This window comes from Perca fluviatilis, chromosome 6 (genome assembly GCF_010015445.1).
Source record: "Perca fluviatilis chromosome 6, GENO_Pfluv_1.0, whole genome shotgun sequence".
In the NCBI taxonomy this organism is placed as follows: Eukaryota; Metazoa; Chordata; class Actinopteri; order Perciformes; family Percidae; genus Perca; species Perca fluviatilis.
Window position 1 is genome coordinate 32,750,918 of NC_053117.1, and position 14,446 is coordinate 32,765,363.

A 14,446-nucleotide genomic window follows, 5' to 3' on the forward strand; every position below is an offset into this window, starting at 1 on the left:
CAAGTTTGTTGTTTTCGTTTACCACTAAATGAGGACAGTTGTACTATCTCTAGGGCACAAAGAACATTGTTTGGCTCCAAATAAATTATTTATATTTCTTTTACATAAAGGCAACGTTTCAATCTACAAGATCTTCCTCAGGCAGACTATTGTCCTATTGTACTACCAACAGTAGTTGCTTAGGACAGGGAGAGCATCATTCATTCATCATTCATTCACCCCCTGTACTTCCCTTTAGCGAGGCATTTACAGAAAGTCCCTCAGTGCTAAAATGTGTCAGTCAACTAGATAGACAGGACAAAAAATCTGATTAGATAAAATGAGATGGGATTTTTCTAGTTTAGTCTTGTGGAGCCACTGATGCTAAGTGCTATGTAACAAAAACATTTACAACCCAACAACACAGAAGTATTCTCTAAAATGTACAACTGCAACATCTGTAAGAGGGTGATTTTCAGAAATAAAATCACATTTGAATCCTACAATTTATACCTTCCTCTTAACACTGTGTGTTGCATGATACATGTTGAAAAGACACTAATCCACTAATGGCAAGGTCATTCCCAGATCATCAACAAAATCTGAAAATCAGATCATCTTTTCTATTCAACGAACATAATCCATCTTGACATTTCTGCAATATGTTGCTAACAAACAGGCATGGATTAAATAACCAGTGACAGCTTTCACATTTAAAAACAATATTATTATACAGCTTGAGCTGCAGTGTGGTTTGTAAAGTGGAACTAACAATAGCTTGAGCATGTTTTATGACTGTGGTACTACAGTATGTACTATTTCAGTGCAAGCACACACACCTACCACTAGCTGCAGCGATGGCACCCTAATCATAAAGAGATATAAGGATATGGTATAAGGTTGTGTTTCCATAGCAATGTGACATCGTTGCCATGGTACAATACTTGCTACAGAGACAAAAAAACTATTTTTGTCTTAATGGGGATGATTTCTGACAAGTGGCAAACTTGGATCTATCCTCTGCCTTCTTTCCCTAAACTTCAATAACAGTGGCACTTTTTAAAAAGTTGTTCTACCTTTTCAAACAGTGAATTAATAAATAGCATGGTATTTACTAATGCTGAGTGTATCTCAATAAAGATTGGAGACTGTGACACTGACCAGGATAAGTGACTCCCAGACAGATATAACAATAGATGGCTTTAAGAGTAGCAAGGGGCGCAAACTAGTTTAATAACAGACATCTTGTATATTGAAAATTCTGAATAAGTGCATAAGTGCATAAGTGACAGTGATAACAACCTAATAGTGAAGGTGAGATTTATAGTGATGCAGATGATTTTCATGTAACCGTACTGCAGAATTAAAAAAGAAAGGCTTAAAAGAGAGGTTTTTTTTGTGTTCTGACTAACAATGCAGTGAGTTCAGTCTGTGTTTAAATTGAAGGTTTATAAGTGTAAAAATTGATATATCACATTTTAGGCTTTAGGGACCTTGCTATTTAGATAAAAGAGAAGTTTTATAGATATTCAATATATAGTAGCTTAACCTGTAAAAAAAAATCATAGGAATGCTCTTCTTGTTTGCATTTCAGAAAAGGAGCTGAATTAATTAATCTTATAACAAGCTGATGTTCATCTCAACAAAATCTGTTAAATTTGGGACTAGCTAAACAAAAGCAACTGCCTTTATGTAAAAAATATTTTTTTGAATTTTATACAGGAAAAAATGAATGCAGACTGTGATTTCTGTGCTCAAAGTGATAACACAATAGCCTGGGTAATTTTAAATTTTTCGTGCACTGATATACCACACCTAAAATACCATCTATTTGACTTCTGAAACAAAGTGTGAAGGTAAAACGAGGAGTGGTCAGAGCTTAGTGCAGTTGGAAGTAACTTTCTTTTATAATTAAGCACTGGTGTGGTGATTAGAAGGTCAAAAGATATCATTTCAATGACCATATTTCAATGTGTAGTTTACATAAAAACTTACTTCACAATGAATTACAGTTATTGAAATGCTGTTGAAGCAACAGTTAAGTCCTTTGTTGCTCTGGTCACATCTTCTCTTTGATCATTGCTGCCCTCCCACATCAAACAGAAGCTTTTTCTTTCCATCACATTAAAACATTACTTTGATAAGATACACTTGATCACCAAACTGAAAAAGGTACAGTATGCTAACACGCACGCACGCACGCACACACGCACGCACGCATGCCAAACTGCCCTCCTGAGAGCACAGCCTAATGAGCATCAACCAGCAGAACGCTTGTATAATTGGTCGTGAAAGGTGGGTGATCTGCTGTGCCTTCCTCTCTGAACAACATCAAAGGTGGCATTTTAAGAAAAGATCTATTGTTAATAATCAGCTCAGGACTCCATGAACTAATTATTCTCTCAGATCTGTCCTGAAATGGCCAGCAGCAGCAGCAGAGGAAGCACCATCACCTGTACAGAGGTGGTGGTCTTTGTTCCACTAAGCAGCCATAATTTGAATTTGTAATCCTAATGTTACCGCCATTTTCATATTCTTTACTGACACAGTTTGTGTAAATACTGCTGCTGAGAGCTTGTAGCTTTCAGAAACAATATAACATTAGGAAATACTGCACTTATCAGACTTGTTGTCAGATCTGCATATTAAAATTAAAGCCTCTACAGTTAATCTAGCTTTAATTGGCTTCGTCCAGAATAAATCTGCTGAAAACCTTCCAGACTGCTGTCCCAGTTTGAAACATCAGATATGTATGTAATTGAAACAGTTACATGTTTCATACTTTTTCATTACATAAAATATAAAGCACTTTTGAGTAATGATTTTGGTTTAATATTGGCATATTTAAGTTAGCATGGCTGCAGTTAAGATAATTTCAAAGTGCTGCATGCTGCTGAGTTTAAAGAACTGAAATTCAGAGAAAACTATGTTTTGAAAGTGCAATTGAGCACTCATCCCTCAAGAATGGAGGATATATGAGAACTTAAGTTAGCTCAACAAACAGACAAGGGATATAATTAATAGGGGTACTTCAACAAGCAAGCAAGCAAAGCAAAGCAAAGCTTATTGATATAGCACCTTGATTGACACTTTTTTTTAAGATTATTTTTTGGGCTTTTCTGCCTTTATTTGATAGGACAGCTAGGTGAGAAAGGGGAGAGAGAGGGGGAAGACATGCAGGAAATCGTCACCGGTCGGATTCAAACCCTGGACCTCTGCGTCGAGGCATAAACCTCTCAGTATATGTGCGCCTGCTCTACCCACTGATCCAACCCGGCCACCCTTTCACTGTCACTTAAGCGATTCCAAATTGGGGGATGGAGAGACAGATTTAAAAAGTCAAAATTGATTCAGCTTAGACAGGCATATCCCTGACGATCCTACACTTCCCATCTTGCAACTTAATAGCATCTGTCCTCAGACCATCCCTGCATGGTAAATTGGTAAATGCAATCATCATTATTGTGTTCTTGACCCATCACCTTGAAAACGTCGGATTACGTCTCATTACAGAGCAACCACTCCTCTCATGTTCTGTCTTGAGAAGGAATGTTTAAAAAGAGGGATAGGATTCATGACAGACAGCCCACCAGGTTTATTGTTTTAGCAATCAGACTTTCTTGGGAGCTGAGTCATAAATAATTGAACACTTTATTGGTCCCTGTAGGGAAATTCTTGGTTCTCTTAGCCCCGTCCGAGGCAGGTCAGATTACAGGGTGAGCCATTGAACAACAGGGCTTTTGGGTCTTGCTCAAGGACACTTCAGTAAGGCGGGTGCTTGTCAACACAGGGCCTTGAACGCACTTATCCCCCTAGCCCGACTAATTTAAGGTTGCGTCATTTGTCAGTCCGGGTTTTCAAGTCTGCAATCTCACTACTGTCAGCCTATCTTGAGATTTAATTCCTCTCAGTGCTTCATCTGTTTCCGTCTACCCTGAGAAACAAATGAGATGTCTTAAAGCCAAAGTCAACAGATTTTAATTTTAAATAAAAATGGACTGAGAGTGGATTTTCAAGTGTGGAAAAAGTGGTCTTGGATTCCAAAGAAAACAAGGAGACACAGGTCTAGGCTCTAAGGTAATCAGAGATAGCAAACAGCAAACTGATAGCAAAGAGAAGAATACAGGAGGGGCAAACATGGTAACTGTTGGTATTCAAACAGCATATAATCATAGGCTTATAGTGGTGTGTGTGTACTAATTGACTCATCTCTCATCTGATCACCACAAACCAATTATTGTAGGGTTACAATTTGGTTAAGTTGGTAAGATATGATTACGACTAGGTCAAAATTTAGGTAAGGCTGCAAGTTATTCATGCAGCAGTTATGGTTGGTTTAGAAAAAGCCTCCAAGGAATGAATTTCAGGCAATGCAATGTCCTCACAAGGGGATCATGAGTATATATATATATATATGCAAATCTTTAGTAATTACTTCATAGAATTATACAAAATGACACACACAAAAAAAAAAAAATATATATATATATAAAAATAAAAAGCCATGCTAGTTGCAGTTCAGTTTGCAGTTCTTACACAGTACTATTCAACATGTTGAATTGGTTTTGGAGATGTCAGTGAGCGGAATCCATGTGGTTGGGTATTCAGCTTAGGCAAATTAGTGCACAAAAAATAAAACGGTTGTGAGGAAAGCATTTTACATCTTCTTCTCATCTGACCAAGCCAATAAACATAGAGCTGTCAAAACTGGCCAAAAATGATCTTTGAATATTCCTTCTAAAAAAACACACATGGGTTCAAACTATTGGAATACCTATTTTTGCACATTATGTCCATAAGAGGGCAAACATACAACAAGATACATAACTATTTGTGTAGGTACTGTATATTTATCTCAACATAAACATATATTTTAAGAGATCTATATACCTACACATTACAAAATAAACTAATAAAAGAATATCCTTTATCATAAAACTTAATATAAGGACTGTAGACCTCTCTTCCTCTCTCCCTCTGCACTGAGATTGGCACTAGACTGAGAACTGAGCCCCCTAGCAAGCAAGCTAACTAACTAGCCAGGAGGCTGGCTGGTCCCTAAATTAGTAAAATTAACAACTTAGTGTTTCATCCACACACTCTTGTCATATTGTAGCAGGGTTTCTGCAGGTTTCACCAAGTCAAATGTAAGACTTTTAAGACCTTTTATGAACATTATGGATTAAATTTAAGACCTATATCACAAAAACAAAAACATCAGCTGTCTGAGTCCGTCTTGAACAAATCCCCAATTTCCGCATTATAGGACTGTTGTCACCGTGTGGAGGACCAGGAGCACTTTCGCTCTGAGTGTTGGCTTTGATCCAATGACACGGTTACTCACTTACAGGAGATGCAGTGCTGCTGTGTGGGTCTCGCCTAGGCAGTGTAGAGGTAGTGCTGGGGCTGGGGCTGGAGCTGCCAGATACTTGGCAGAACTGGCTGATGGCTGTTGTTTGCTGGAGACCCTTAACAGCAGATAGACGTTTCTCACTTTTTTCAAGAGACTACAACGGCCGTACAGCCATCGCTAAACTTGCACTTCCCCATAGCTGAATAATAAAATCCATTTTATGTCTGTGGTACAATCCAAAAGAGACTCGCGTCAATTACACGAATGCTGATTGGCTGCAATATAAGTTGCATGTTGGTCTCATTTGTAGTTGTAATATAGCAAATTATATTTGGACTAGTGAAAGAAGCAGGAATTAACACCACGGAATTAAAAAAACATTGTAAAGCGCTGCAAGATAATTTTCATGAGAATTAGAGGTAGCGTTAACACCCCGGAAACAAACCCTGTGTAGGAAAGCACATTGCTATTATTTTCTATAACCAGTGTAGCATAAAGCATGTTGGGTAGAATGAGCAAGCTAGCAAACTGGCTAGCAGGCTGCAGCGACCCGTTTGGTTCCTCCGCTTCCCCTTCGCAGGGAGACTTCTTTGCCAAGGGAACGGATGACAGCCTGGGAGATGGACAATCTGGTTAGCCATCTCCTTGTGTCCAATATCGTTCCAGGGTAAAGCAAAGGTACCGTAGGCTGTGCACTGCTGCTCTCTGATTCAGGCAAACACTGTGTTGTTGTACGTATCATAGCAACAGTTTACATGCGGTTTCCCCTTTTGAATTATGAATAGATTACTCCCGCCTGCTAGCATGGACAGTTTTTCACTCTCACGCAGGCACAGAAGTACGTGCTAATTGACCGTTGCTGTAGTCTTTGCAGTGTGTTCAAGCCAAGACACAAGCAACGTGAGGAGACGTGAGGAGACGTGAGGAGACGTGAGGCGACGCCACAGTTGGCCATCATCACCACTAGTTCTTTACTATCTGCTTGATGTGTCAACACTTAAGGTGCACAAACTTGGTGCAAATTGCTGTGGCTTGACTGGAAACTCAACCAACCCATAGGGGAAAAGAGGTAGAGAAAGAAGCATTGCATGAGAGAGAGGAGAGAGAGAGAGAGAGAGAGAGAAACAGCAATGTTTATGTGCCTATATATCTGAATCTTTATGTGTAGGTATGGGATTTTACTGATTTTATTTCCTTGTGCGCTCAAGGATATATGTATGTGTCTGTGTGTATGAATGTGTAAGAAAGAGAAGCAGACAAAGAGACTATTTGGGGTGTGCAGTAGGAGTGAGTCTTCTACCTCAAGGAGCTGTACTCTCACTTTGTTGTATGCTTTCAGCCAGCGGACTTTGGATGGAGAGCACGGTGGAGGGCCATCTTCGAAGAAACTGAGAAAAGATAAATAAAAAAAGATCAACAGGATAAAAAGGGAAAGTTTCAAAAAGATGGCAGACATGACTTATATCAAAATTGAATCATTCCTCTGAATTTTACAGTCAAAGCATAAGTTCGCATTTTTTCAAGTCTGTCTTAAAATTATACTTTACTACCTTAATGAATATTGAAACTGTGTTAACTTGGTGTAATCATCAGAGATTCCTTGACAGCATGCTTCCAATGGAAGTGATGGGGGACACAATCTGTCCTCCTGTGCAGTGTATTCCAACAAAAACCTTTTGCGGTGTGTCTTGCACCATAGCCATCTCATCTAATCAATCCAATACACCATAGGGCTGTCAAAACAGGCCAAAAATGACATTTGAATGTTCCTTCTAAAAAAACAGGTTTGAATATGAATATCTATTTTTGCACATTATGTCCATAAGAGGGCAAATGTACTTTTTGAATGACAAAAAGATTATTGCCGCCTGCTGGCATAGAGAGGTCCTTTCACGCAGGTGCAGAATGTATGTGCTATTGGCTGTTGACTGTAGTCTTTGAGGCGTATTCAAGTGCAGCTTTTCGGCCAAAACCCAGGCGACATTAGGCGACAACCCAGTCGGCCTTCGTCCTTTACTGTCTTCCCACCAGCTAACTAAGCTTTCATTGCAAACTGTTTATTGGAATGCAAACTAATCTGACATAGCTCCATTCTTAAATTGTTTTGTTTTTTTGACTCAATCGTGTATGTCAATTACAATATTGTAGCTGATATATTTTGATTATTTAGCTCACTTTCCTCACATTTAGCTAATTTTTCTCACATTTAAGACGGAAATTTGTGTAAAACGTGTTATGCAATTGTCAACAATAGTTTTATAAAAGTAAAATCTAAATATTAAATCTAAACCTAAATATTAAATCTAAACCTAAATATTAAATCTAAAGATTAAATCCAAATCTAAATGTTAAATGTAAAATCTAAATGATGAATCTAAATCTAAGGGTCCTATTTTAACGATCTGAAACGGAAGTATGAAACGCAAAACGCAAGTAGCTTTGTGGGCGGATCTCGGGTGCTGTTGCTGTTATAACGGCTGGATAAATGAAATCTAAGATGGGTTGGTCTCAAGTAGCTAGGTATGGTTTGGGTGTAACGTGAAAATAACCAATCAGAGCGTCATCTCACATTCCCTTTAAGAGCAGGCACGCTTGTTCCATGGCGGATTGCTATTATGACGGCGGATTTGCCTGGCGCACGCCAGCGGGAGCTGTCCGGGATGCGGCAAAGTAATAAATGCCCATCTTGTTCGGGTGGCGATGTTGCTGCGGCCTCTCGGGCGCATCTCCTCAAGTCTGTAGAGGATTGCTGCAGCCATGGAGTGTTGGTCTCCAAACGCACCACCTGCTCCTGTTGCGCCCCTTCCTTCTCCCCCAACTCCATCTCCGTCCACCCGCTCCATCAGCAGCGCATCGCGCATTGCCACTCCCGGACCCTCAAGTGTCCCACCGTAGTTCAACATCACGTCTCCTTAAGTCCTCTAATATTTCCTCATTTATGTCATCAACACATCCATGATTCATGGAAATGTTGTGTAAAACACAACAAGCCACAAAGAATGCTGCGACTTTTTGAGGACTGTACTGTAAACTGCCTCCTGACCTATCCAAACACCTGAAGCGCATTTTCAGTAATATTTTTCCTTGTAATTATGTATGGTTTGCAAAAATGGGAACTGCTGCGTCTGTGTAGATGAGGGAAGCAAGGTGTATGCGCGTTGTGCGCACGCTACATTATGGCCAAGCATGCGCCCCTAAAATAGCATCTGAATAAAAAGCCACTGACTTTGGACCAGGTTTTTCCTGGTCAGTGGCAGAATTGTTTTCTGAAACTGCAAAATAGCATCAGGGAACGTTTGTGCCCGAACCTGCCTCCTCTTTTCGCTGAACCGCCCCCGGGAGCGCAAATTCATTCCCTAATTTACCGATGTGCATCTGTGGAGGGAACAGTCTGCTGTGCGTCGGGTGCAAATAGGAATGATACATGCGTCGGTGTACAAAGTCAATTGCGCTGGGTGCAAGATACGGCCCTAAATGTTAAAGGTCCAATATGTAATACCGACAGCTAGCATTTAAAATAGTTACTGCAGTCCAAATTCAAAATACTGGACAGTCGTCTCCCCCACCCCCTCCTTCCCAGACTCGAAGTTCACGGAGGTTGCCAGGTTGAGAACAGCATCGATGTTGCTAGATGCTAGTCTTACATAGCCAGACATTACTCTACAACACAGCGGAGTAGCTAACGGTAGGCGATTAGCATATTTTTTTAACATTTTGCTTTACAATTAACATTTAGCTTATTGATTTAACATTTAAATTTACAGTAGATTTAACATTTAGATCTACCATTAATATTTAGATTTTACATTTAGATTCAATATTAAGATAAAAAAAATGTATGAACATATTGTTGACAATTGCATATAACATGTTGTTTTACACTAATTTGATAAAAAGGTTCTAAATGTGAGGAAAGTGAGCTAAATAATCAAAATATATCAGCTATAAAATTGTATCTGAATTTTTACATTTGGTGCCCCATAATCATGCAAACCTAGATATAGATGTATATTTTTTATATACCAGATTTTAGTCTTAGCCTTGTTATCACAGTTGTCCAAGATTGGTTTGGGCAGGATGACCGAAGAGTCCTTCAAATCTTTGTTGGAACCAGGCTCTGGTAGTGGACGCAGCTCTTTCTCAACCTCTTCCTCCTCCTCTTCTTCCTCATCCCAGGTAGACTTTTGGCTACTGAGAAAGGGACGCAGGGCGCTGGGGTGGCGGGTCTCTGGATCTCGGCGCTCCTCAGGCTCAGAGCTGAGCTGGGAGCTTGCCGGGCTGAGGTTGCCTGATGAATCAAAACGACTGCTGTCCGGTGGACTGTAGGAGAATGAGATTGATATTTAAAATGTAGTGGTGTTTTGGGAATTTAAACATGTAGTTAAAAGGACTACTGCAGAATCAAAAGGTTTTATTCCAAAGTATTTAGGAAATTACATCTTGAAATCATGTGATTTTTTCTAAACATAGATACTGGGAAAATGATTGTTGAAGAAAATGCTTCTTTTTTAACTTGAATTCAAAAAAGGAGTTTCAACTTTGAATGCCACAGTGATTTTGGAACAAAACAATTCGATTAATTAGATTTTTTTTAACAATCGTGTCAAGAGAGGGCTGCAATCAGCACTAGGAGGACTAAGTTTAAGGTGGTAACAGCATATTGATATTGTGACCAGCTATTATAATTTACAGTGAAGGTTCTGCATAAAAGCAGAATAAATAAATAAAAATTTTAATTTGCCTACTGCCTCTATATTACATTTACAGCATCTACTAATGTATGTACTATATAATAATAAATGCATATTAATCATAATTATTTAACCTTTTAATAAGAATAAAACTTAAAGGATAGAGCAGTGGGGATACACTTAACCTGCCTGATAGAAATCTTAGTGGCTGACTGAGAAAAAGTGTACTCTGTGTCTGCTGGATGATTGAGACTGCTAACAACGAAACTGCCCCTGTGCTTTAACTAGCATGATTTACTTTGACTTGGGTGTTGGCCAAATTACTTCTCACTGTTCCTTTTATTCCAGTGGCCCGCCTGCTATCATGGTGTGCACTGTCACACCATCATAAATCTATCAGAGTTTTAATTTGTATAAACAAATTGGCTAAGGCTTGGAGAATAATTCATAGAACCGCAGCGGACAGAGGAAGGAGAGGCATTATACAGGCCTCACAAGTCAAAAAATAATAAATTAAGACTATCGGCTTCTACATTCATTGCACTTCGATCACTGTCAGGAAAGCTATTACTGAGGTAGTGAAAGTACAAAATATCTCCAGTACATTTACACATAATGGTGAGCACAGTTGAAGCAAATGTGATCATTTCCTTTCCTATGGCTTTGATGATGAAACATACAATGTCAGATTTTCACTTAATGATGTGTATTTATGGCTGTGAGTTGGATATGCAGTATATTTTAAACAAGAAATGTGTTAAAAATGTCTAAATATAACAATATGCTTTTGATTTTAAAGTTAAATTGAGGAATGGGAAAGGGAAAAAGGCAAATACAGAGCTACTGATATCAAATGTGGTATTAAGAAAAAAAGGAAATGGGCTAGCCTATACATTTGTCTACATTAGCATGATAAATGAACAATGCCATTTATCATACAAATTGTACTAGCCTTTTTGCGGCTTCCTTTGTCAACAGGTCCTTTGGTTGCTCTGTGCCCAAACTTGCATGCATGGTTTCAGGTGTGTCAACTTCACTCTTATCTACTTCACATGCGGTGATCTTTAACAGGGGTTCATCCAAATCTTGTGCTAAGGAAACTGAGTGAGAGGGGATGCCAGACTGTGGTGACTGTGCTAAGGTGTCACAGCTTCCTGTTGTTGAAGTTTCTGTTGGTCCTTCTGTATCACTGGCATCTGCACTTTCAATTTCTCCAGAACCATGGGAAAGCTTCTCAGACTCTGGCTCACAAAATTCATCAGTAGGTTTTGGACTTTCAGAATGCGGTTGGTCAGTGACCACCGGAGCGGTGCATTCAGGTTTGGGAGTGTCAGAGTTACCAAACATTGAGCCAAGTTTCATGCCAAATACAGATGCAGATGGTTCTTCCTTTCCAGTTGGCTTTTCATCCTGGAAAATACCAGCTGAAATACTTTTAAAACCAGAAAAGAGACCACCATCTGTCAGTTTCGTATGTGGAGTCTTTGTACCAATGGCTGGAGATGGAGTGGTGGTGAAAAGGGATCCAATAGATGATGTGCCTTCAGCAGCTACAGACATAAAGCCAAATTTAGGAGCAGTGAGACTGGGTATTTCAAACATTCCCTTGGTTTCAGGAGCTGGGGGTGGAGCAGCTTTTTCAGGCACTGCTTTGTCAGGCACTGCTTTTTCAGACACTGCTTTGTCAGACACTGCTTTGTCAGACACTGCTTTGTCAGACACTGCAGAACCTGGCCCCTCTAAATGCTCAGCATGCTCATCATCCCCTGCGTCTTTCTCAGGGAAAGCAGTTTTCATAGTGGATTCGGTCAGAGAACTTTCTTCTGCTTCTGTTTTGTCTGTTTGTTCTGCCTCCTCCACTAATCCTTTTTCAGGGTCCTCAGAGTCCTCAGGGCTTTTTACAAGTCCATCTCCAGATAAAGGTGTCTTCTCTGTAACCATCTTTTTAGTGCTTTCAGAGACTGTTATTGTTGCACAAGGATCCTCTTTTCCAGAATCTCTACCTGACTGTTGATGTTCCTCAGATATAGTTGTTTCAGGACCTTTGAATATACCAAATAGGTCACTAGTAAGGGATTCTGTAGCAATGCTACTTGGAAGTCCAAAAAATGAGCTTTTCTGTTGTTGTTGTTGTTGTTGTTGTTGTTGTTGTTGTGGCTGACTAGGAGCAGGTGATGATCCAAAAAATGAACCAGGTGAACTTGAAAAAAATCCACCAACAGTTGGTGGTTTACTTGGGGCATTTGGGGTAGAAAACATAGACATAAAGCCAGAAAATGGAGCTGGTTCAGGGGGCTTCCGTGGTCCTGGCTGTCTTGGTCCAGCCATTCTTGGTCCTGCCATTCTTGGGCCTCCCATCTGTGGCCCTCCCATCCTTGGTGCTCCCATTCTTTGTCCTGGTGGGCCAGGTGGCCTGGCAATGCCTGGCCTGGGCTGTTGCTGTGGTTGAGGACTAGAAGTTCCCAACGAAGGACCTTTCAAAGGCCCCACAGCTTGAGGTGTCATTTCTGGTAAGTTGGTACCAACAGTTTTTTCCACATCTGATAAGACCATTGCAACATAATTATTAGTTTCAACAGGTTTCTCTAATCCATGTCCAGGTTCTTTACTAGCTTCTGCAAGCTCTAAAGCCTCAACTGGTTCCTTTGCAGTCTCGTCAGATATGGATTTCAAGTCTTCTTCAATAGATTTTTCTGGTTCTGAAACTACAGTCTCTGTTGTAACTACACCCACCACAGATTCTGCAGTAGCTTTTTCTGTAACTGCTATCACTGGATCGGCTACAGTTGCCTCTTTAATAGATGTTTCCACATCTGCGACAGCTGCTTGTTCATTCCCAACAACTTCCAAAGGTTCCTTAGTTAATTTTTCTACATCTGTGACTGCTGTTTGTTCTTCATCGTCTACTTTCAAAGGTCCCCTTTTTTTTTTTTCCCCTTCCCCCTTTTTTTTTTTTTTTTTTAGCAATTTTTTTTTGTTTTTTATTTTTTTTCCAATCTCTTGTTTTTTTTCCACATCTGATTTTTTGATTGCTTTTTTCTTCATCTCTTAAAGGCTCCTCGATTGTTTTTTCCCTCACTTCTGTTTGCTCTTCACCAGCAACTTTCAGTGGCTCCTCAGTTTGTTTATCTACCTCTGGAATTGTTATCCCTCCTTCAACATCTGCTTTCCCATGTCCCACTCCAACAATATCTGATCTTGTGTTTTTGTCAGTATAATCCACAACACTTTTCGTTTGCATATTTTCAGCTATTTCTAATGGGCTTTTGATGGCAGCTATGCCAATTTCATCACCTGTGCTCTTAATTTCAAAAGTATCTGTTTCTGATTTAGCAACTTCTTTCCCAGCATCTGCTGTATCTTTCATTTCTTTACATTCATTTTGGATGTCTGACTGTTCTTCACTTACTAGTTTTACAGCTTGTAATGTCTCTTTCTCTAGTATATTACCAGTCACATTTGGTGTGTCTGTAATAGAAGCTTCAACCACAACTGAGGCATTTTCATCATAAGAAAGGTTTTGCTGCATTGTGGCTATTTTGTCTTCCTCCAGATGTGGATCTGTTAGGGGAAAGGGTTTTTCAGTGGTATCTTTTTTAATGTCCAAGGTAGAATCTTGACCATCTTGGCATGCCTGCTCTACTTGAAGTTCAACCTTAACTAAAGATGTAGAAAGAGACTCAGAAGGTACATTTTCCAAGGCCTCAACAAGGCAACCCTTTGCTTCTTTTGAAACATCTTTTGTGTCTGGGGGTTTCACTTGTTCCAAAGCAATCTCCCCCTTCATTATTGTTTCTGGCTCTGTCTTGGTTTCCTCCATGAAAGACATTCCAAATAGGCCAAACCCAGTTTTAGATTTGTTACCATCAGAACTCTCGCCAAGTGAAAACACAGAGGAAACTTTGAAACTACCCTCAGATTCTAGTGGCTTAGAAGCTGTTGGATGTGCTTCTGATGCTTGCTGGTTTTGTCCTCCAAACATAGAGAATAGTCCTTTTCCTGAGGGCTCTGAACCTCTGAGTCCTGGTGTTGTAACTGTTGGTCCTGGTGGGGGTATTTTTGGTCCAGTTTGGGGTTGGGCACTTAGACCTCCAAACTTGGAAAAGAAACCTGCACCAGGAGTTTCTTTATTTGTAGTAGAACCTGGGAGGATGCCACCAAATATAGAAGATCCAGTGGAAGGTCCTCTGGGTGTGGCACTATCCCCATGATGACCTCTGGGACTGGGTGGTTGCTGAGGTGCAGATGCACCAAACATGGAAAACAAGCCTTTGCTTGGAGGTTCTTTGGGGGGTGGACCTCTGGGTCGCACACTTCCAACAGTTGGACCTCTTGGGCCAGTTGGTGGCTGACTACTGGATCCACTAAACATAGAGAATAAGCCTTTTCCCTGGGTGTCTTGTGGAGTTGAAAGAAGTGGTGG

The 14,446-nt window shown here is 40.0% G+C and overlaps 1 protein-coding gene across 2 annotated transcripts in view; it reads right to left on the minus strand.

Moving 5' to 3' along the window:
- The window catches only part of LOC120560704 (protein unc-13 homolog B-like), a 103,191-nt gene extending 90,251 nt beyond the window's left edge, over positions 1 to 12,940 (minus strand). Inside the window, exons 1-3 of one of the 2 annotated variants that reach the window (XM_039803476.1) lie at positions 10,976 to 12,940; positions 9,356 to 9,652; positions 6,654 to 6,720 (exon numbers count right to left, since the gene is read on the minus strand). In XM_039803476.1, the coding sequence (XP_039659410.1) occupies positions 6,654 to 6,720; positions 9,356 to 9,652; positions 10,976 to 12,576 (1,965 nt within the window). In that variant the 5' untranslated portion in view covers positions 12,577 to 12,940. Of the gene's footprint in view, positions 1 to 6,632; positions 6,721 to 9,355; positions 9,653 to 10,975 lie in introns of both variants that reach the window. The other variant, XM_039803475.1, reaches the window with a different exon arrangement.
- Between the last annotated feature and the right edge of the window lie 1,506 nt (positions 12,941 to 14,446).